The following is a 21,868-nucleotide window of genomic DNA, read 5'->3' as shown; positions in this document are numbered from 1 at the left end:
CCCCTTCAGATTACTGATTGATCTCTGTTCATGTCTGGGATTGGAGGGTCTTCTGGCCAAGCTTCCCCTCTTCTCCTTTCCTGTGTTGATTGTTGTGATTATCTTAGAGTCACACATGGGTCTTCTGACCGGGAAGGAACAGCCTTTTATATGATCTCTTTCATGTTCACACACTCCCCCCTCTCAAAGGGGGCCATTCCCCATTCAGAGTCTGCCCTGATCCCCATTCTACATGTTTCCCCTGGCTAGTATCAGCTTTGCAAACTGCACTCAATGAGACAATGGGAAAAAGGGGTTTGAACAGAGCCTCTGGGTCAGTCTCTGCCTGACACAGGAAGGTCTTCCAAGCCAAATTCCCCCCTTGATTTCGGGACATCTCCAGTTGAGCTTGCAGCAGGACAGAGGCAGCTGAGAATTGGGATGAAAAGGGGCCACACACATTCAACAAACAGTGTTTGTCTCCAGAAGGTTATGCTAGAACACACACACACACACACCGAGGGGCTTTAGGGGTGTCTTACCCCCACAGTGTTTGTCTCCAGAGGGCAAGTCATCTATGTACTAAGTTTGGTTGGAATTGCTCAAGGCATTCCAGAGTTATGCTTGAACATACATACATACATACATACATACATACATACATACATACATCCTTATATATATAGGTAGAGAGGGATAACATGGAGAATTGCAGGATTTGAACTCCCCACGGAGAAACATTAGGTTAAAAGTCACTTTTCAAAAACCCTCCCAATTGTCTGGTGCAGTGGGAGCCAATCCCAAGATGTGAAGATGTTGTGGGAACTCCGAGCTGAGAAGGTGGTAAGAAGTTGTTTCAGGCCCAGCAGTCTGGCTCCTCTGGAATTGAGATGAAACAGATGGTCCCAGGCTCATCCCTCCCCCCACCCATTCCCAGGAGCAAGGTAAAAGACACATCACAGAACTTCCCTCCAAGCGCCCCACCCTTCCCTCCAGAATGGCAGTGTCCCTCCAGTATATGGACCTGGCAAATGTATTGTAGTAAAGAATAGAGATGACTCTTTTACACACACACACACACACACACACACACACACACACACACACATCTGGGTGCCAAATCTCAGGGATGTATGTGAGACTCAAAGGGGTTGAGGCAGTACTCCAAACTCTCATTGTGTGACATGTAACTGGAGAGGATTATCAAGGTCTGGATGGGAAGGATCAGGCTCAGGCTCAGTCCTAGCAAGTCTGAGTGACAGTAGATTCAGGGATCTTGTTTCCATGGGGTCACACTTCCCTAACCTCTGTGCCATTCAGGGGTCCTTATGGACTCTTGGCTTGTGTTCAGCTGTGCCCAGGAGGGCTTAGCATACATCCATCTCATGTGACAATCACACTAATTCCTGCCACTGTCACACATGCTGATCCAACTTGTGTTGGGACAAGCCTTTGAAGACCGTGCAAGAGCTTCAGCTGATCCACTGGGGGTCAGCACAAGTAACTGTGGGTACAGATTGGTGCACCCTGGTAACACCTGCTCTGGTTGCTTGACGGAGTCTGGGTGCGTGTCAAGACTGACTTATACTTCCACCTATATTCTGCTTTGCTTGCAGCTTGACAAAGAAAAGGTCCCACCGAAGAGAATTGACATTGGTCACGTTGTGTCTGTCAACAGCGTCGTGTCATCCCAAAGACTTTCTCTGACATCCCGGAGCTGCCCATCGAAGAACAGGAGAAGTGGCAGCTCGCGATGGAACAGGAGATGGAGAGCCTGAGAAAGCTCAAGATCTTCACCCCCAGGCAACCACCAAAAGAGAAGAAGGTCATTGGCACAAGGTGGGTTTTCAAGGCCAACCACTTGCCAGTGGCCACTACCTGTACAAGGCCTGCTTGGTAGCACAGGGGTTCGCCCAACGCTACATGGAGGACTACATAGAAACCTATTCTCTGACTGTCCGGGCAGAAAGTGTCAAGGCCGCCCTCGTAACTGCAGCTGCTCTGGGGAAGAAAGTCTACCAATTTGACATCCAGACGTCCTACCTCCACGCCAACTTGGACTGGCAGATCTACGTGAGGGCCCCTCCTGGTTACCAGCAGGAGGGGGGAAAGACATGGTTGCTCCAAAAGGGACTATATGGCCTCAAGCAGTCGGGGAAACTCTGGTACGATTGCCTTAAAAAGGGTTTAGAGCAAATTGGCTTTAGGGCATCTCATGCAGATGAGTGCGTTTTCACACGTGACACCAAAGGTGATACAGAATGGGTTTTGGTCTACATGGACAACCTCCTATATGTAGGGCCTGGCAAGGAAAGGTGTGATGAATTTGCCAAGGCCCTGGGGGAAAAGTTTACTCTGAAGTCCTTGGGGCGGGTTGACAGGTACCTGGGCGTACATATCTTGGCCACTAAAAAGGGATTTGCATTATCCCCCCCCCAAAAAATTGAGGAGTTGTTGGCCAAATGCAAAATGGTGGAGTCTAACTCAACGCATAGCCCCATGCAAAGTGACTACTATGGCCATAATGACAAGGACAGCCCTGAGTTCACAGATAATAAATTATATAGATCTGTGATTGGCTCCTTGCTATACATTAGCAATTGGAGCAGGCCTGACATAGCTTTAGCTGTAAATCTATTGTCCAGGCATGTGGAAAACCCAAAGGAATTCCACTGGAATGCTGTCAAGAGGGTACTTAGGTACCTCAGGGGCACGGCCAATGCCCTCTTTATGCTGGAACCAGAGAAGGGGAAGCCGGCCCAGCTCTCCGCTTACTCGGACGCAGACTGGGCTGGTGACACCAAGAGTAGACGGAGCACCTCTGGTTTCCTCATACTGCTAAATGGCTGTCCTATCCATTGGCATGTTAGGCAGCAAAAAATTGATTCTTGCTCCACGGCCGAGGCAGAATATGCCAGCCTATCGGACACAACAAATGACTTGATTTGGTTCAATGCTCTGGTAACGAGCATCTGGGCACCTCCTACTCTGCCCATCCAAATTCAAGAAGATAACACGGCCGCAATTGGAATCTCGGGGGCGTACACGGTGGGCTCTAGGTCACGCCACATAGACATCTGCTACAAGAATGTCAGGTAGCTTGCCAGAATGGGGTTTGTACACATCAAACATTGTAATACAACCAACCAGTTAGCTGATCTGTTCACAAAACCTGTGCCCATTGACCGACACAACCTTCTGTGTAAGCGTTTGTGTTTGCTCCTGTAAACGATGCATCTGCATGTCTATGACACCTGCTCACCCCCTCACTCATACTCACTGGCACCTGTCATTGGCTGGCAAGAAGGGGAATTGTTAGGTGTTTTGTGCCAGCCATGGCAGTTTCTTAAAAGGCCACCAGATGGGAGCAAAGAGGCACCTTTGATCCCACTGGTGGGCCAAAGGGCTCCGGCCCCTGCAGCCCCATTGGGGAGAGTTAATGGCCCTCCGGCCCCCTCACACTTTGGTAAGGGAGAGTCCAGGGGCCCCTATAAGAATCCCTGCACAGGGGCTGCTCTTTGGCTCTTGTTCTAACTTCCTACAGGACTGAACCATGGGCTCAATCCAGGCATGGATGCCTCCATGCCAGGGAACTCATTTTACTCTACTTTACTTCTAAATAAAGATTCAACGTGATTGCATCCTTGCGTGCTGCCTTTTCTTGGAAGTGGCCTCAACGAACCATCGATCTTTGTGAGATCCCTCACATCCCCATCATCTTTGCTGGTCAGAAAGTCAGAAAAGGGGTCATGGGACCTCGGGACACTGCAACCGTCATAAGTACATGCCAGTTGCCAAGCCTCTTGAGCTGAATTGTGGCTGTACGTCTAGGTAGCCCAGCCCCAGAGACGAGGCAGGCCCCAAACCTCCTGACCTTCCCCAAGAGCATGAAGACTCAACTCTGCCAGCTGTCTGGGGGCCCAAGGGGGCCCTGCAAGCCATGGGGGGGGGGGGTTGGGGAAGAAGGAGCTTCCTCTCCTTTCAACTCTGCAATTGTCCCTTTTACCTTTTTTAAAAAAACAAACCTGTTTGGCTTTTTTTAAAAAAAACTTTGTTTTCAACTGCAGCTTTTGTATCGTTGGAGAGTTTTACCAAAACTACTACAACACTTCAGTGATGATGGGCAGTGCAGAAACTGGACCCCCCCAAAAAATCATATATACAAGTAGTCCTCGATTTACGACCACAACTGAGCCCAACATTTTTGTTGCCAGTTGTTAAGTGAATCACTGCAATTCCTAAATTAGTAACATGGTTGTTAAGTGAATCAGGTTTCCCCCTTGGCTTTGCTTGTCAGAAGGCCGCAAAAGGGGATCACGTGACTCCTGGGACACGGCGACTGTCATAAATGTGAGTCACTTGCCAAAGGTCCAAATTCTGATCATATGACCGTGGAGATGCCAGAATGGTCATAAGTGTGAAAAATACTTTGTTCAGTGCTGTTGTAATTTGAACCAGCACTAAAAGAACGGTTGTAAGCCAAGGACTCCATAAGAATAGAATAGAATAGAATAGAATAGAATAGAATAGAATAGAATAGAATAGAATAGAATAGAATAGAATAGAATAGAATTAGAGAGTTGGAAGGAACCTTGGAGGTCTCCTAATCCAACCCCTGCCCATGCAGGAAACCCTACATCAGTATATCATATCTCATATATCTCATATCTCATAATAAGAAAAATTAAAAAACCAAGCTCGGTAGCAGACTTAGCCAATCAAAGAACAAAGTTGATCAGCCTTAATCTTGGTTAGGTTCTTTTGAGATCTAGCACGTTGAGGGACACCATCACACTGAGTCATTCCATAGTGACCCCTAGTTTTGCTCCCCATAATGTCGCTAATGTTTTTTGTGTTTTTTTTGAGAAACTTTATTGAGATTTTTTACAAAAAAGAAAAAAAACATAAGTGTACTGACATTTTCAGTTAGTATCAGATGTGCAGTGTTTTAACTATATACATAAATAATACTTGGTGATATTTCAAATCACTTTTTACCGTTATTTAACACACCTTTAGGTCTTTCTTTCATTTTATCATGCATCCACTTGTACCACCTTTCCCACACAATATAATAAACTGACTTCTCATCATCGTTTAATTCATGAGTTAATTTAGTCATCTCTGCTCACTCCAATATTTTCCTAATTGTGAGCTCTTCTGGTGGTTGGGTTTTCTCTTTCCAGTACTGTGCGTATGCCAATCTGGCGGCTCTAATTATGTGGATCATTAAATGTATCTTTTCCTTTCCATATGGCTTCTTTACTATTCCCAGGAGAAATATCTCTGGTGTTAATTCAATATCTTCGCCAATTATTTCATATAACCATCTCCTGATCTTGTTCCAATATCCTTTCGCTTCTGGGCATGTCCACCACATGTGAAAGAAGGTGCCTTGACCGTGGCCACATTGCCAACAATTAGGATGTATATTAGGGTATATCTTTGCTAGTCTGGCCGGGGCTAAATACCATCTATGTAGCATTTTATAATGGTTTTCCTTGTATGTCGCAGCTGTAGTCAATTTAAGATTCCTATTCCATGCCTCCTCCCATTCCCCAAAATTTATATCACGCCCTATATTTTTCTCCCATGCATTTATTTGATTCTTTGTGATATCTTCGGACTTGTCATCACCTAATAAATAGTTGTATAGTTTGGCCAGAATCTTTTTATTTGTTCCCATCAGGACTTTATCCAATCCATTTGATCCAAGTTCTAAACCGTATTGTTCTTTGTCTTTCTGATATCTAGATTTTATTGGTGAATAGGTCCACCAATCTAAAGTTATTCCTTGCTCTCGTAAAGTATCATTTGATTTAAGATTCCCTCCTTTGTCTAAGATATCTTTGTATCTGCCCATTTTCTCCATCCCCCATCTATTGGGGTGGATCAGGGCCTCCATTGTTGAGAGCCAACTTGGAATTTTTTTGTAATATCTTTGCCTAATCGGGGTCCATGTTTGTATCAATGAGTCTCTAATTTTATGTCTATGGAAATATGTCTTCCTTTTCTTCTCTACATCCCAAATGTGGGCATGCCACCCTTTTTGCAAATCGTGGCCTTCTAGGGTAAGAATCCTCTCATTTTCCAGGGTGATCCAATCTCTTATCCAGACTAGCTTAGCTGCCCTGTAATATATTTCCCAATCGGGGAGTCCAAATCCACCTATATCTCTTTTGCCCCTTAAAATTTTAATAGAAAACCTTGGTTTTTCCCCCTCCCATATAAATTCTCTGATGATTTTGTCTAATTCTAAAAAAAACTTTTTCTCTAAATTTACCGGTATGTTTTGGAATAAAAATAGTATTCTGGGGAGAATATTCATCTTAATTGTGGCTATCTTGCCCAAAAGTGATCATCTTATTTCTTCCATCTGTCAAGGTCTTGTTTCATCTTCCTAATTAGGGGAGTATAATTGTCGTCTTTTAAGGTCGAACATCTTGATATAATCCAAATTCCTAGGTATTTAATTTTTTTGGCAACCTGTAGTCCTAATACTTGTTTTTCTGTCTCTCAGTTGTATTCTTAATCAATACTTTGGTTTTGGTTTTGTTCAATGTGAAGCCTGCCACCTCTCCATATTTACTTAATTCCTCTAGCACTTTTGGTCCTGATTCTATGGGGTCTTCAAGGATTAAGGCTACATCGTCTGCAAATGCTTGCGTCTTGTAAATTTCCTTCCTGATCTTCAGTCCTTTTATTATCTCATTAATTCTAATTTTACGTAAAAGAACTTCTAAGGCCAAAATAAACAATAAAGGGGATAGGGGGCAACCTTGCCTTACTCCCTTACTAATTTGGAATGTTTTAGTCCTATGCTCAGTGGCAGACTTAGCCAATCAAAGAACAAAGTTGATCAGCCTTAATCTTGGTTAGGTTCTTTTGAGATCTAGCACATTGAGGGACACCATCACAGTGGGTCATTCCATAGTGACCCCTAGCTTTGCTCCCCATAATGTCGCTAATGTTATCAAGGGGGTTATCCAGGGGACCCTCCATATCCCATCCCTATTATCTTGGGGAGTAAGAGGCCCCTTGGGTCATGACACCAGCTGTCCCCCATGAGAACATAATGCGGTGATGTCACAGCCCCTGGGGCAGAGATATAAAGGCAGAAGGGATGAGAGGGGAGCTGTGGAGAGTTGAGGAGAGTAGAGGATAGTTGAGTTCAGTTGAGTTGTGTTGAGCAGAGTAGAACAGAGCAGAGCGGAGGGGAGTGTTCTACTTTGTCAAATACCTCGCTGAAGCCTTTCAACTGTTATTTCTAGTCTGTCTTTCACAGTTACGTTGTTGGTAGGTTGGGCTATAGTTTCTTTTTGCATGAAGACCGATGCAAAGAACGAGCTAAGCAACTCTGCTTTCTCTCTGCTGCCTGTAATTTCCTTGCCGTCTCTTTAGGGGACTTTTAGTTTGGTTGCTGTGCCAAACCAGACAGTTGTAGAGGTACAAAGGAGAGACTCCCAAATTCCTCTGTACATCAGCAGCTCCTTGGGCAGTCTGAGCTTGTTGACCCAGGAAGAACATGTGATAAATAGAGATAGATAGATAGACAACTAGATAGATAGATAGATAGATAGATGATAGATAGATAGATAGATAGATAGATAGATAGATAGATAGATAGATGATAGATGATAGATGATAGATGATAGATAGATAGATGATAGATAGATAGATGATAGATGATAGATAGATAGATGATAGATGATAGATGATAGATAGATAGATGATAGATAGATAGATAGATAGATAGATGATAGATAGATAGATAGATGATAGATAGATAGATAGATAGATAGATAGATGATAGATAGATAGATAGATAGATAGATGATAGATAGATAGATAGATAGATGATAGATAGATAGATAGATGATAGATAGATAGATAGAGGATTGATAGATAGATAGATAGATAGATAGATGATAGATAGATAGATAGATGATAGATAGATAGATAGATAGATGATAGATGATAGATAGATAGATAGATAGATAGATAGATGATAGATGATAGATGATAGATAGATAGATAGATAGATAGATAGATGATAGATAGATAGATAGATAGATAGATAGATAGATGATTGATAGATAGATAGATAGATAGATAGATGATAGATAGATAGATAGATAGATAGATGATAGATAGATAGATAGATAGATAGACAACTAGATAGATAGATAGATAGATAGATAGATAGATAGATAGATAGATGATAGATAGATAGATAGATAGATAGATGATAGATAGATAGATAGATAGATAGATAGATAGATAAATAGATAGATAGATAGATAGATAGATAGATAGATAGATAGATAGATAGATAAATAGATAAATAGATAGGAGCACCAAGGACCCCTCCTTTCAATCTGGAGTTACAAAACTTCTCCTTTATTGACAGGATCTCCATCCAGTTCAAGAACTCCCTCTTCACGAGAGGATGGACCACATGCTAAAAAAGTTGCCCTTCTTGAAGAAGAAGGACAGCAAGGAGTCCCATCCACAAATTACGAATAATGACTCACGGCAGTGGAAGAGTCAGGAAGCTGACTTCTCTGGCTCACACCCATCCACTTCTTCGGCCACTCAAAGAACCACGCAGGTCTTGCCCCTTCTTGTAAAGGGTTCGCCAGCTCCAGTAGACATGAGGAACAAGGTGCAGCCTCCAGCACTGGTGCTGCCCGATTTACTGCGCAGGACAACTGCCAGGACCCCTCCGAGGGCTCCTCAGGGGGAGATCAAGGCTGGCCTGAAGGAGCCCCCTCCCTTGCCAAGGAGGCCCGAGAGGGAAAGGGCTCCGGGGAGAAAACGCTCTCCAGTCGCCCTCCTGCCTTCGTATCCAGGTATAGACGCTACAGGGCTGGGCTACCTATGGAACCAGCCTTGTCCTATCACATCAGCCCACCCCACACAATCCATCCATCCAGCCATCCATCAATCAATCCATCAGGACAGAGCCAGAAGGGACCTTAGAGGTCTTCCTTCTCCAGAGACCAATTGCATTAAGCAATAAGTTTCTCTTCCTACCTTCTAGTGCTTTGGAAAATAAGTTGAACCCCCTCCTCTGTGTGCCAGCCCCTCAAATACTGGAAGACTGCTCTCATGTCACTAGTACACCCTTCCTTCCTTTTCCTAGACTACCCAAATCCAAATCCTGCAATCATCCTTCATCAGGTAGGGACGTTATGGTGCAGACTCCATCAGTCAAAGAGTTTCGACTGTGGGGTCTAGGAAGAGGGTCTTCTCTACCGCTGCCACTGTATTAGGGAACATCTTACCCTCAGAGGTGAGGAAAGACCCCTCCCTCTTAGCCTTTTTCAAAGGCTAGATTTAAATTATAAGATTACAACATCATGAAATTTCAAAGCAATAAAAAATTCCAATTCCATATATAAGATGGTTGTCTAAGGACAGGAAGATCAGGGCCTTGAGACTTTTGACATATTTGACCCCTCCCTCAGGCTCAGCCTGGTGATCCACTACGCACTCCTTGTCTCTCTCTGCTTTGAGAAGGCTTGTCCTGTCGAATTGCCCATCAATCTCTGTCTGTCTCTTCTTCTCAGAACTCTCGGACGAGTGCTTCAGAAACTTATGGGAGAGCAGGAAGCCATTGAAAGGCAGACCCGTCAAAGAAATCTTGGATCTGATGGACGAGAGAGAAATATTAGAGACCATCTTGGACCATCTTCGTCCTTTCCAGGTAAGCAGCTGGGTTTGTGTCGCGGTGGGCCCTGAGGTCCATCATGGAGAGGGTCCAGAAGCCAGGGCTGCCTCGGTGGAGATCATTTATCCCAAAAGTAGACAAATGTAGTTATGGAGAATTTGCTGAACTATGGGGTCCTTGCTGGAAGGATCATGGAACGACCATGGAATGATCGCCTCAACCATTTTGGACTCCACCTCAACATCAAGACTGGGTACTTAGGGACTGTCACCACCCCAGAATGCTTCAAATCAATGGAGAAAACCTAAAGAAGGTGGACATTTTTTGGTATCTGGGATCCCACCTCCAATGTCAATGGTGACATCAATGGCGAGGTGAGAGCAAAGGAGAATGCAGCCTGGATACGTTGGCGAGAACTCACCAGTGTGTTACTGGACAGACGAATGGCCACCCATCTTAAATCTAAGACCTACAAGACAACCATCCGCCCTGTTGCACTGTCTGGCACTGAATGCTGGGCAGCAACAACAGGGACCGGAAGCTCTCTGCATGCCACGGAAATGCGAAATGGTCCTGAGTGTGAGAAACAGTCCATTTTTTTCAGTTGTAAACTACCCGTTATAACTTCGAACAGTCAGTAAATAAATGTTCTGACCCAAACACGACAAATCCTCTGAAGTGAACTCAAAGATTCCTTTATGAGGAGAGCCAGCAGCCCCGACAAAAAGTTTCTCTCTCACCGCAGGCTAACAAGTCCATCCGGCAGGGAGAAGAATCGTTGTCTGCCACATCTATTCATCTCCGCCCCCTGCCTTTTATCCCCAGAGCTAGGGAGGGGCTTCGCTAGCCATGGTGGCTCGTCTGTCCCAAGGACCGGCCCATAGATTTCCACTGCTCTCCTCTCCTCTGCCTTCTGTGTATCCGTGCATCAGGCACTGGACCCAGCTGCTCCTCCTCTTCCTCATCCACCTCCAGACCTGCGGTCTGTTGACTCACCATCTGAGGGCTGACGGATGGCCCAGGCTCCTCCTCTGTCTCTCTCTCTCTGCCAGCCCCATTCCCTCTTCCCCCTCGGAGCTCTCAGGTTGCCTTGATGCTGGCCCTGACTCCCACGCCTCCTCCTCCTCCTCTGATTCGGCTGCTGGAGGGCCACAACAATAAATGGTGATAAATCAAGTTCTCACAATTTGTGGCAGAGATTTTCCAACCGTTCATCTCAAAAGCTGCCTCAGCTCCAGCTGATACAATCCGGATGGTCCTTGTTACGTGCTTCGTGTCTGTCCCAGCTAGAAAAGTCAAATTACTTATAATATGCATCCGGACGCAGAAGGGAAACCAATCCTCCCCTTGGAAACACACAGAAAGCTGTTCCTTCCTCTGCTCCTTCACTTTCTCACAACTTCTTTTTTGTTGTTCTTGTTGTTGTTGGCAAAGCAGATTCCTTCAGACCACAAACTGCCCAGGAGGAAAACAAGCGCATTGCCGCCCATCGACCAGAAGCAAAGCACGTCCCAGGTCTTGTCTAAAGACAAGGTAAATATGCGGAGGTTTTACACTTTTAGGGCCGCAGTTATCTTAGATGCAACATCAGAAGAGGACAGCTTGCCATGGCCAACTCACCGTGGCTGCCCACGAGCCACAGCAGACTCACCGCGGGTTAATTCAACCATTCCGTTCTCTCCAATAATGTTAAAAATCATTTTAACATTTGTCATTTATGTTTCATTTGTCCCTCCTTTGAGGCCTCCTTTCTTTGATGCTTCTGTTCCACCATTTCCTCAATATTAGACAGACAATGATTAATAGAACTACAGACTTGGAAGGGGGCCTTGGAGGTCTTCTAGTCCAACCCCCTACTGAAGGAGGAAACCCTTTCCCATTTCAGGCAAATGGTTGTCCAATCTCTTCTTAAAAGCTTCCAGTGATGCAACACCCACAACTTCTGGAGGCAAACTGTTCCACTGGTTAATTGTTCTCACTGTTTGGAAGTTTCTCCTTGGTTCTAGATTGGTTCTCTCCTTGATAAGTTTCCATCCATTGTTTCTTGTCTTGCCTTCGGGTGCTTTGGAGAATAGGCTGACCCCCTCCTCTTTTTGGCAACCCTGGAGGTATTGGAACCCTGCTATTAGTGTAACTCTTGTTCCCTGGTGAGTTGGCCACGGCAAGTAGGCCATGGCTAGTTGGCCATGGTTAGTTGGCCAAGCCAAGAGGGCCATGGCAAGTTGTCCCAATCCACCACGGAGAGCTAATGCATGTAAAAAGATGAAGCTGCCAGATCTCCACAGAAACCATAAAGGATCTCAGGACGGCCAAACAGAGAATCAGCAAAGGGCACCTATGGGGATGGGGGAAGGGGGGTTAAAGTAGCTTTTCAAGAAGAAGAAGAAAGTCAAAATGGCAATTATTGACTTATTAGATTCGTATGCTGCCCATCTCCCCGATCAGGTCACCCAGGACCAGTTTCCGTGTGCTTGACCACACGGAGTCCTTTTTTGATCATAATTTCTCCTATATTTCCTTTTCCTGGCCGTTTGGTGGAGCTCCCTAGGACTCACGGACTCTTTTTCCCACCTTCAGATTAGCCTCTACAAATATTATGGCGTTAAACTGCGAAACTCAACACAGAAGGACCTGGTGACGGAACAGCTCCAAAGCCTTCTAAGTTTTTCACTCCAGGAAGAAACAGACCGAGAGGTGAGTGGCAGTGGGATGCCTGCGGGGGCTGAGACCTCCATCTTTGTGGGGTCCTTGGGGCTCTCTGAGCTTGGATGTTTTCTTGCAGACGTTTAGTGACCCAACTAGGTCACCTCATCAGTGCCAGAAGAGAACAGGTTTTGCAGAATAGAGGTGAAGGGAGGAGGAGGAGGAGGAGGAGAATTGTGGGGTCCTTGGTGCTCTCTTAACTTGGTTGTTTTCCTGTAGATGTTTTATGACCCAGCTAGGTAACATCATCAGTGCTAGAAGAGAATGGGGGTTACAGAGAGGAGGAGGAGGAGGAGGACTGTGGGGTCCTTGGTGCTCTCTGTGCTTGGTTGTTTTGTTGCAGACATTTCATTAGCCAGCTAGGTAATTTCATCAGTGCTAGAAGGGCCTGGGGTTTGCAGAGAGGAGGAGGAGCAGGAGGTGGAGAAGGGGAGGAGAAAGCGGAAGGTAAAGACAAAGGGTTAGGTGCAAATAAGAGCCTTGGTGGTGCAGCGGACTAAAGTGCTGTTAAGTAGCACTTAGCTGCCAGCTGCCGGCAATTACTGTGAGTTCAAATCTCACCAGGCTCAAGGTTGACTCAACCTTCCATCCTTCCGAGGTAGGTAAAATGGGGACCCGGATTGTGGGGGCAATAAGCTGACTTTGTATAAAAAAGAACACCGCTGGGGGGGGGGGCGAAAGCCCTACTAAGCAGGTCTATACAAAAGTATGAAGGCTATTGCTTAAAGCATTGTAAGCCGCCCTGAGTCTCCGGAGAAGGGTGGCATATAAATCGAACCAATAAATCAATAAATGTCCTAATTCACAAACATCGCTTTGCCTAGGGAATCTCGGAATCCATTCGAATGGCATCCTTTTGCCACCTGCCTGAGATTCTGGTGGCCCTGGAGGAGGCTGGCCAGTTCAGGCAGACAAGAGGACCGTTTGCAGTAGAAGCCCCCATTGAGGTAAGACCAGGGATGGGGTTGCAAGGTCTGAAACTCAGTACAGAAGGAGGCTGGGGGATTCTGGGAAGGAAAGTCCAATGTGCTTAGAAGGACTTAGGCTCCAGGCTGTCAGGTCTCCTCAGATTGGTCATAGATCTCGTAGATGTAGGTGGTGCTGAAATTCTCCATCTCCATCTCCTGGAGAACTATTTTATAAGGCTAGAGAAGATTAGGAGCTGCCCCAACAAACACCTCGAGTAGACCCAAAGGTGCTTTTTCCAAAGGCCTGGGCTTGGTTTTTTCCTGAAGACATTTCGCTTCTCATCCAAAAAGCTTCTTCTCTTTTGACCAAAGTCAGACCTGAAGAAGCTTCTGGGATGAGAAGCGAAACCTCTTCAAGGAAAAACAAAGTCCAGTTGCCTTTGGAAAAAGCCCCTTTGGGGCAACCGTGACCTGGATGACTAAGAAGCTCCATCAGTTTCCATCCATTGCTTCTTGTCTTGTCTTCTGGTGCTTTGGGAAAGAGTTTGACCCCCTCGTCTTTGGACTGACAGGACTCACAGACTCTCTCCGAGAGATGGATTCGGACCACATTAATACTCTGCTATGGCCAGGCAGTCCTGGGAGCGCAAGTAGAGGACATGATGCCTTTCCTGGACAACATTGTCTCAGAAATACTCTATCAGTATTCCAGCATGAAAAAGGTAGGCAGGTTTCCACCCTCTACTTCTCTTAATGCTGAGTTTAATCACAAGAACAATTATAATCCGGAGTCCTTAGCTTGTTTGATTTCTTAAAGACATTTCATGACCCAACTAGCATGTTGTGGGAGAGGAGGAGGAGGAGGAGGAGGAGGAGGAGGAGGAGGAGGAGGAGGAGGAGGAGGAGGAGGAGAATCTATGGTCTTGTTGCATTTATTATCCTCAAGGCAGCGCTCGTGCATTACACTCTTTCTTCCTTTCCACACAACAACTCTGTGACGTGTTTTGGATTGAGACTGGCCCCAACTCACCTAGCTGGCTCTCGTGCCTAGGGCGGGACTTGAACTCACAGTCTCCTGGTGATTGGCCCAAAGACAGTTGGCCTTTTTCCCTAAGGAGGACTAGAACTCACCATCTCCTGGTGATTGGCCCAAAGTCTCTCAGCTGCCTTTCATCCTAAAGTGGGACTAGAACCCAGAGTGTCCAGGGATGCTTTGATTGGGGGCCCCCAGAGTTCAACCAAAGACAATCGGCTACGTAAAGGTTTCAATAAATAAATACATCCTCTTCCTTCTGGTTTCTTTTCATTCCCACTGGGGTTTTCCAGGACGAAGGGCTGAAGAAAGCCTTCATGAGGTCCATCATCATGATCACCAAAGCTGTTGCCAACAGCAGGAGGCAAGACCTCGATTTGCCCCAGAAACAGGAACTGGTCACAAACATCGTTGTAAGTGGGGAGAGGGAGGGAGGCAGGTGCTCCTGGGCGTCTTTCTTTTTGGAAGTGAATTTGAACCGAATTGAATGCCAATCAATGGAGCCTGAAAGGTTTTGTTGCTAAGTGGGACATTTGTTAAGGGAATTCTGCCCATTGTACGACCTGTCTTGCCACCGTTGTAAGCCGAATCCTTTTCGTTCAGTTAATCGCACGGCTGTTAAGGGAATCTGGCTTCCCAATTTTATATAGGTCATCAAGAGGCCAAAGTTACCCACCCCTGACTTAAATCATGGTCACGGGACACTGCAAACTGCCATCAATGCAAGCTGGTGGCCAAGTGACTGAAATGGAGTCACAGGATCGCTGAGGAAGGGGCGCCTCTCGGAACTTGGCATCTGGGTCATAAGTAGTCCTGAAGAGATCCCTCAAAACTTTAAATGGTGGCTAAGTGACCAGTTGTAAGCTGGGGACTTCCTGTGTCAACCAGAAAAAGCGTAGGGCTGGGAAGAGGGCCAGCTGGATGGTGGCCATATCTCAGGTTCTTTCTTAGATGGGTTTCCTTCTCTTTTCAGGAAGTCATTGAAGATGAGCCTGCGAAACCCTTGTCCATCGAAAATCTCCATCAAGCGATCATCACCATCACCTGCATGAGGTATGTACCTGCCGAGAGAGAGAGAGACAGAGACAGAGAGAGAGACAGAGGAAGGAGGGAGGGAGAGAGAGAGAAATCCTGCATCCTGTTTTGGTCACCACAATATAAAAAAGATGTTGAGACTCTAGAAAGAGTGCAGGGAAGAGCAACCAGGATGATGAGGGGAGTTCTGATATTTGAGGGGCTCTCACAGAGAGGAGGGGGTCACCTTCCTCTCCAAAGTAGCTGAGAGCATGATGAGAAGCGATGTATGGAAGCTTATCAAAGAGAGATCCAGGAGAAATTTCCTGACACCGAGAACAATCCATCAGTGGAACAGTTTGCCTCCAGAAGTTGGGGGTGCTCCATCACTCGAGGTTTTCAAGAAAAGAGTGGACAACCATATGACTAGGATGGTTTAAGGACCATCAAGCAAGGGTTGGAGTAGAAGACCTCCGAGGTCCCTTTTAGCCTAATGAGTCTATGATCTTCTCACCCTCCTCCTCTTTTCTCGTCTTTCATCAGCCGTATGAAGCCCCCCTTGAACTCCGAGATGAGGTCTAAAGTGGTGAGAAAAAGCATCCAGAAGGTGTTTTCCTTGCCGGCTTACCTGGTGACAAAACTGAACGTGAACAGCCCAGGACAACCAGCTCAAACTCAGGTGAGCAGTCCAGATGGAGCCAAGCCATCTGAGATCCACCTGGAAATAAGCATGATTCAAAATCTCCTCCAAAACTCTGGATCCATCCATCGAGCCCAATGTCCTTTTGTTCCTCGTGTTCAGCCGAGAAAGCATTTCCTCCAACTCTGGAAGAAAAACCAGCCCTGCAAGACGGGCCGCTCCGTTGATTGCAGAAGGGTGGACTTCAACTCCCAGAAGTCCGTGGCTGGCTCAGGATTGTTGGGAGTTGCAGTCCACCAGTCGTCCTAAAAGGGCCATAAGTTCCCCAGCCCTGGATTTCTTCCTCTTTCTTCCTTTACACCACTTCTTCCTTTAGATATTCTTTTTCTCCTTCTAGGATTTTTATGACCAGATGGTGACCACCTGCAACACCATGCTCACCGCCTTGCTGTCCGAGGCTCCCAATTTGGATTCCCTGCAGGATGTCTTGATGGTAAAGAGTGATTTTTTCTCGGGGTTGGTCAGCCAGATGTTTAGGCTGGATTTGGCGATTCTGTCCAGCTGTCGAGTCCCTCCCAAGGACCCGGGATAGGCAAATGTGGCTGTTGGATGGACAACTCGTCCCATGGGACAATTCAACCATTCAATTTAACTCATTTCAATAGTTAAAAAATGATGGTCATTTTTGTCATTTACATTTGTTTTGTCCCTCCTCTGGCATCTTTTCACTAATGATTCTATTCCACTATTTCTCTGATATTCGTGTCTCTCTTGTCCCACGGCAAGGAGGAAGGGAAGAAGGGAGGGAGGAGATTATAATAAGAGTGAGGGAGGCTCTCAGGGAAGTCCACAGGTGCCCCTGACACGAGAGACGTTGAGCTGGCCACTCCCACCTCGGCCACGCCCCCCTCGAGGTCAAACACAACCTTGATTCGGCCCTCCATGAAATCGAGTTTGACACCCCTGTCATAGAGCCTCGCAGCTGTTCCGAGTAAAGCTGCCTTCTGCAATTGACCGATGCAGATTATGTCGATGCCGATGGGATTCATTTTAGCAACAGAAATTTTGGACTCATTGTGGTCATAAGTCGAGGACTACCTGTATTTGTGATGGTTGCAGCATCCTGGGGGGGGGGTGTCATCTGACCACCATTGGCGAACTGCCTAACTGGCTTCTGACAAGCCAAGGTCTACGGGGAAAGCGAGATTCGGCTAATGACTGCATTATTCACTTAAGGACCACAGGGATTCATTCAACCCTGGCAAAAAAAGGTCATAAAGCCAGTCACAAGTCGCCTAACATCCACCTTGGTAAGCACCCCAAATTCTGGTCGTAAGTCAAGGACTACTTATACAGGAAGTCCTCAACATACAGCCATTCATTTAGTGACCGAGCTGGGATGCTGCAACCGTCATAAAGATGAGTCATTGGCCAAGTGTTCAAATTTTGATCACGTGACCATAGGGATGCTGCAATGGTCATAAGTGTGAAGAATGGTCGTAAGTCCCTTTTTCAGTGCCATTGTAACTTTGAATAGTGACTAAATACTAATAGCACTTAGACTTACATACCGCTTCACCGTGGTTTACAGCCCTCTCTAAATCTTCTCCTATCTGGGTCCTCATTTTACCGACCTGGTAAGGACGGAAAGCTGAGTCAACCTGGAGCCGATCAGGATGGAACTGCTGAACTTCTGGCAGTTGGCAGAATTAGCCTGCAATACTGCGTTCTAACCACTGTGCCACCACGGCTCTAAATGAACTGTTGTAAGACTAGTTGTATTCCAGAAATCTTCAATTGCTACTCTAGTTTTCAGTCTAAAATAGACCTCAATTGACCAATGTCTCAAATTTGTTGAGTTCCTTAGATTTTCTCCCCAGTCCTGGCAACTTCTGTGGCTCTTCCAACTGTGAATCACAAATTCTTCCTTTCCTCCTCCTCCTTTGTTTTTCCGGGCAGCACATTAATCCCTGGATTGAATCTCCCAAGAGACACGAGAGAGAGAGGGCCATCAAGAGCATCAGACACCTCCTGAAGTTCGTTTCTGAAAACGTCAATTTCGACGTAAGTCACCGTTTGGGATGCGAAGTGAGATGTTTTCAAAGAAAGGAAGAAAAAGAAGAAAGTCCTGCTGCCTTTTCGAAAAAGCATCTTTGGGATGTGACCAGGAGGATACAAGGAGTCCCGCTTGATGAAGGGGTTGGAGGAGAAAACCTCCACAGTCCCTTCCAGCAATTGAGGTTCTGGGATTCAAAGATTCTAAGATTCAGAGATTCAAAGATTGTATGATTTAGAGATTCAAAGATTCTAAGATTCTAAGATTCTATTATTCAAAGATTCTAGGATTCCCTGATTTGATGAATCTATGACTATGATTCTAGTCTTCTAAGATTCAAATATTGGATAATTCTAAAATTCTAAGATTTTATGTTTCTAAGATTCTGTGATTCTAGAATTCTAAAAGGTAGGATTCTAGGATTCTATGGTGCTATGCTTCCTATGCTCTGATTTCAGCTGGCTGAAACCTTCATGAGCCCCCCTTCTCATCTTTCCCCTCCTTTTTGCTTCCTTTCATTAGACCACAGGTGACTTTTCTTTGCTGGGACAGCTGGTGGCTTTGCTGGGCCTGTACGTTGGCGACACCAGCAAAGAAGTTGGCCAGACGTCCGCAGAGGCCGCCTACCACCTCCACCACCTCATCATGAGCAAAATGGGTGAGAAAGTTGGACTCCAAGGGCTGCCAGGAGCCCAGGGATGCGCACTGCCCAGGAGAGCACTGAGGTCGACCCCTTCCATCTCTCCCATCCACACTCGTCCTGTATACTTCTTTCGTCTATCTCCTTTCGTTCATCCTCTTTATATGTCCAAACCATCTCCTCGACACTACATCTTCTTTCACTCCACAACGTTCCCTAAAATTAACTTAATAAACTTTACTTAAAGTTTTAAGTCTTAGTTAAACTATAGGTACGTTGAATCAAACTTGATCTCATACTTAATAACGATATTATTTATTGATAAAATTAAATTTCTTACAATTGACCTTACAATATCCATAAAATTAAATCATGACAATGACTGACAAACACTAATGTGAACAATGGCCTTGCATCTCCTTGGAAAGTTTGAGTAAGTCAGGTTTGTATGTTGTTTTTAATTTTAGGCACGATTCCAGGTTCTCATCAATAAGACAACTTCTCAATTTACTCTTGATAAGGTTCATGCTTGAAAATGATTGTTCACATAACTATGTAGACCCGAATAAGGAAAAAACAGCAAACGCTATTTTTTTCAGTTGATGATATGAGTCAGGAATACTATTCCAGGTGTTAAAAATCATCATATCTTCCTTCTCCGGGTCTTTCAAAGCAGACCACTTGTGCTGTGAACTAAGTTCACATTTATTTTTCTCCAATATTTCTGTATCGGCACAAAGACCTTCAAATTTCGAGCTCCACAATTCTTTGTTTTTGAAATCCAGCAATTGCATTTCAAAGTTGCCAATGTCAATATTAAAGGGAGAAAAATTTAATTCTGTTACAGTAGCATTAAGAGGCTTTTTAACAAAGGCTAACGTCGCTTTGCTGCTTCTGAATTCCTGAAACCTGTTGAGAAAAGCTTCCCTCATATTTAAAAGTGTTGTTTTGAAATAGCAAATGTCAATATCAGAATTATTTTCTTGGCGATGTTTCAACAGGCTTGGAAAGTGAATCAAAGTTTCTCTTTCAAAATCTTGAGCAAAAAGAGATCATTGGTTTTCGAATGAAATAACTTCTTCTAACATCGAAAAAATGGTGTTTCCTTTCCCCTGTAGTTTACGATTAAGCTGATTTAGATGAGATGTAATGTCTACCATGAAATAAAATTTTTGGATCCACTGATCGTTCGTTAGTTCTGGATAGCGAATCCCCTTCTCATGGAGAAATGCTTTAATTTCTGTTAATAAGGAAGCGAAACGTTTCAAAACGTTTCCTCTTGATAACAACGTACCTTGTTATGCAGCAGAAGATCGGCGTACTCGCTCCCCATTTCAACTAAAAATCCTTTAAATTGGTGATGATTAAGAGGTTTAGTTATAATGGAGTTGATAATCTTAATCACCAATTCCATAACTTTGCAAATTTCTTCTGGAAATGTCTGAGCACAAAGCGCTTCTTGATGAATGATGCAATGGTAAGTAAGTACCTCGTGATTAATTTTTTCTTTCAAAATAGCAACAAACCCGTTTCTTACGCCGGTCATACTTTTCGCCCCGTCTGTTGAAATTAAGACAATTTTATTGAGTGGAATATGATGTTTTTCAATGTACTCAATTACAGCATTGCCATGTCCTCTCCACGTGTTTGACCTTTGAGTGGCAGTAATCCTAAAATTTCTTCTTTAGGACCTGTAGATGAAATAAATCGTACAAAAAGTGAAACTTGCGCTGTATCATTTATGTCACAAGACTCGTCAACTGCTATTGATAAAGCTGAAACCAATTTAAGATCTTCGACTTGCTGGTTGGTTATATTCGAAGACATTTTGACTGTTCTGTCTTTCACTGTTTTAGCAGACAATGGTAACTCTTTAATTTTTTTTAGAATATCGGCTTTGTTCTTAAAATCCCGAAATAGCTCTTCGGATGCATTTATAAAACAACTTTTTATGTATTCGCCGTCTGTATATGGTTTTCCTCTCTTAGCAATCTTTTGACTAACCACAAAACTTGCAATATTAACATTGTTGGAAGATTGAATCCAGTAATTAAATACAGAACTTGATTTTTCTTGACTCTTCTGAAGTTCCTCAACTGCTTTCTTCCTTGCATCACCGACAGGATATTTACTACTAAATGACACGTGTTTAGTTTTAAAGTGTCTCTCCAAATTTGATTTCTTGTTATGCACCAATTTTTCCTGACAAATAAGACAGGTCGGAAGGCCATTTAAGTTTTGAACAAACGCGAAAGTCTCGGTCCGTTCAACTTTAAATTCATGGTTTTCGTCTTCCGTTTTTCTTTGCTTCTTCTTTGTAGCCATGTCAAACAGGGCACCTAAAAAAATGTTTCATTTTATAATAATAAAGCCACCAACACAAAATAATTACAATTCTTAAATTGATGACAAAAATACCTGTAGGATTTGCAGCTGGTTGGAAAAATACAGGTAACTTTATGCTCCGAGTAGTTACTTTTGTCACCCGCGCGTGATTTGCGGATGCGACTAGCACTAACCACTGCACAAGGAGATTGCTGACTGACTGGCTCACTCAACTTGTGCATGAATCGCGTGCGCCTCTCCCACGCTGCGTATCCCATGGCCCACCTGCGCCGCGTCTCCCGTCTCCCGTCTCTCGCCCGCAAGACACCCCCACTTCTTCTAACGCCACTTCTTCAGAATAGACTCGCCCAGGCCGAAAACCGACTTCTGCGCATGGGCCACGAAGTTTCAATCGCACTGTGCGTGCGCGCCCGCAGGTGGTATTTTGTGGAAGAGCCACACTCAAGGGGCCAAAGAGCCGCATGTGGCTCGCGAGCTGCAGTTTGCCGACCACAGAGTTAGGCTAGGCATCTGCCATCAGCCAGCCTGGGCTTGTGAGTCTTGGCACATGGATTGGGTCTTAGCGTGTTTTGCAAAGCCACCTTTTAGTCATTGGATGGCTGCATGTATTGCAGGAAGCCAGAAAACGGGTTAACCAAGTTACGGGTTGAGTGGGCATTGTTAAGGAAAGAGCTAAAGAGGGTTTATAATTGCAATACATTATTTGTTAATTTTATAGTTTCAACCCCATTTTACGTGTCTTCTAATTTTTAATTGGGAGCCGTCCACAATCGGTTGAAAGACAGGCACTTATATCAATGGTTTACCTAAAGAAAAGGATCGGTTAAATTTGGCTAGTTAAAAGCTTAACCCAGTGGCAACTTTAAGCCATGTGGA

General features: G+C 44.9%; 1 protein-coding gene across 1 annotated transcript in view; it reads left to right on the top strand.

Annotated features, from left to right (window-relative positions):
- The first annotated feature begins 1,902 nt into the window (after window positions 1-1,902).
- Window positions 1,903-21,868, top strand: part of LOC139322421 (maestro heat-like repeat family member 5) — a 31,566-nt gene continuing 11,600 nt past the window's right edge. Inside the window, exons 1-13 of the mRNA XM_070951519.1 lie at window positions 1,903-2,274; window positions 8,390-8,831; window positions 9,552-9,688; window positions 11,090-11,185; window positions 12,230-12,346; window positions 13,180-13,302; window positions 13,836-13,985; window positions 14,590-14,709; window positions 15,270-15,349; window positions 15,854-15,989; window positions 16,348-16,443; window positions 17,910-18,014; window positions 18,529-18,664. Of these exons, the coding sequence (XP_070807620.1) occupies window positions 1,903-2,274; window positions 8,390-8,831; window positions 9,552-9,688; window positions 11,090-11,185; window positions 12,230-12,346; window positions 13,180-13,302; window positions 13,836-13,985; window positions 14,590-14,709; window positions 15,270-15,349; window positions 15,854-15,989; window positions 16,348-16,443; window positions 17,910-18,014; window positions 18,529-18,664 (2,110 nt within the window). The remainder of the gene's footprint in view (window positions 2,275-8,389; window positions 8,832-9,551; window positions 9,689-11,089; window positions 11,186-12,229; window positions 12,347-13,179; window positions 13,303-13,835; window positions 13,986-14,589; window positions 14,710-15,269; window positions 15,350-15,853; window positions 15,990-16,347; window positions 16,444-17,909; window positions 18,015-18,528; window positions 18,665-21,868) is intronic.

This window comes from Pituophis catenifer, unplaced genomic scaffold (genome assembly GCF_029215685.1).
Source record: "Pituophis catenifer annectens isolate HBS135680 unplaced genomic scaffold, rPitCat1.0.hap2 SCAF_10, whole genome shotgun sequence".
NCBI classification, from domain to species: domain Eukaryota; kingdom Metazoa; phylum Chordata; class Lepidosauria; order Squamata; family Colubridae; genus Pituophis; species Pituophis catenifer.
The sequence above is the reverse complement of the archived record's forward strand: the minus strand, read 5'-3'. Positions and strand labels throughout refer to the sequence as shown.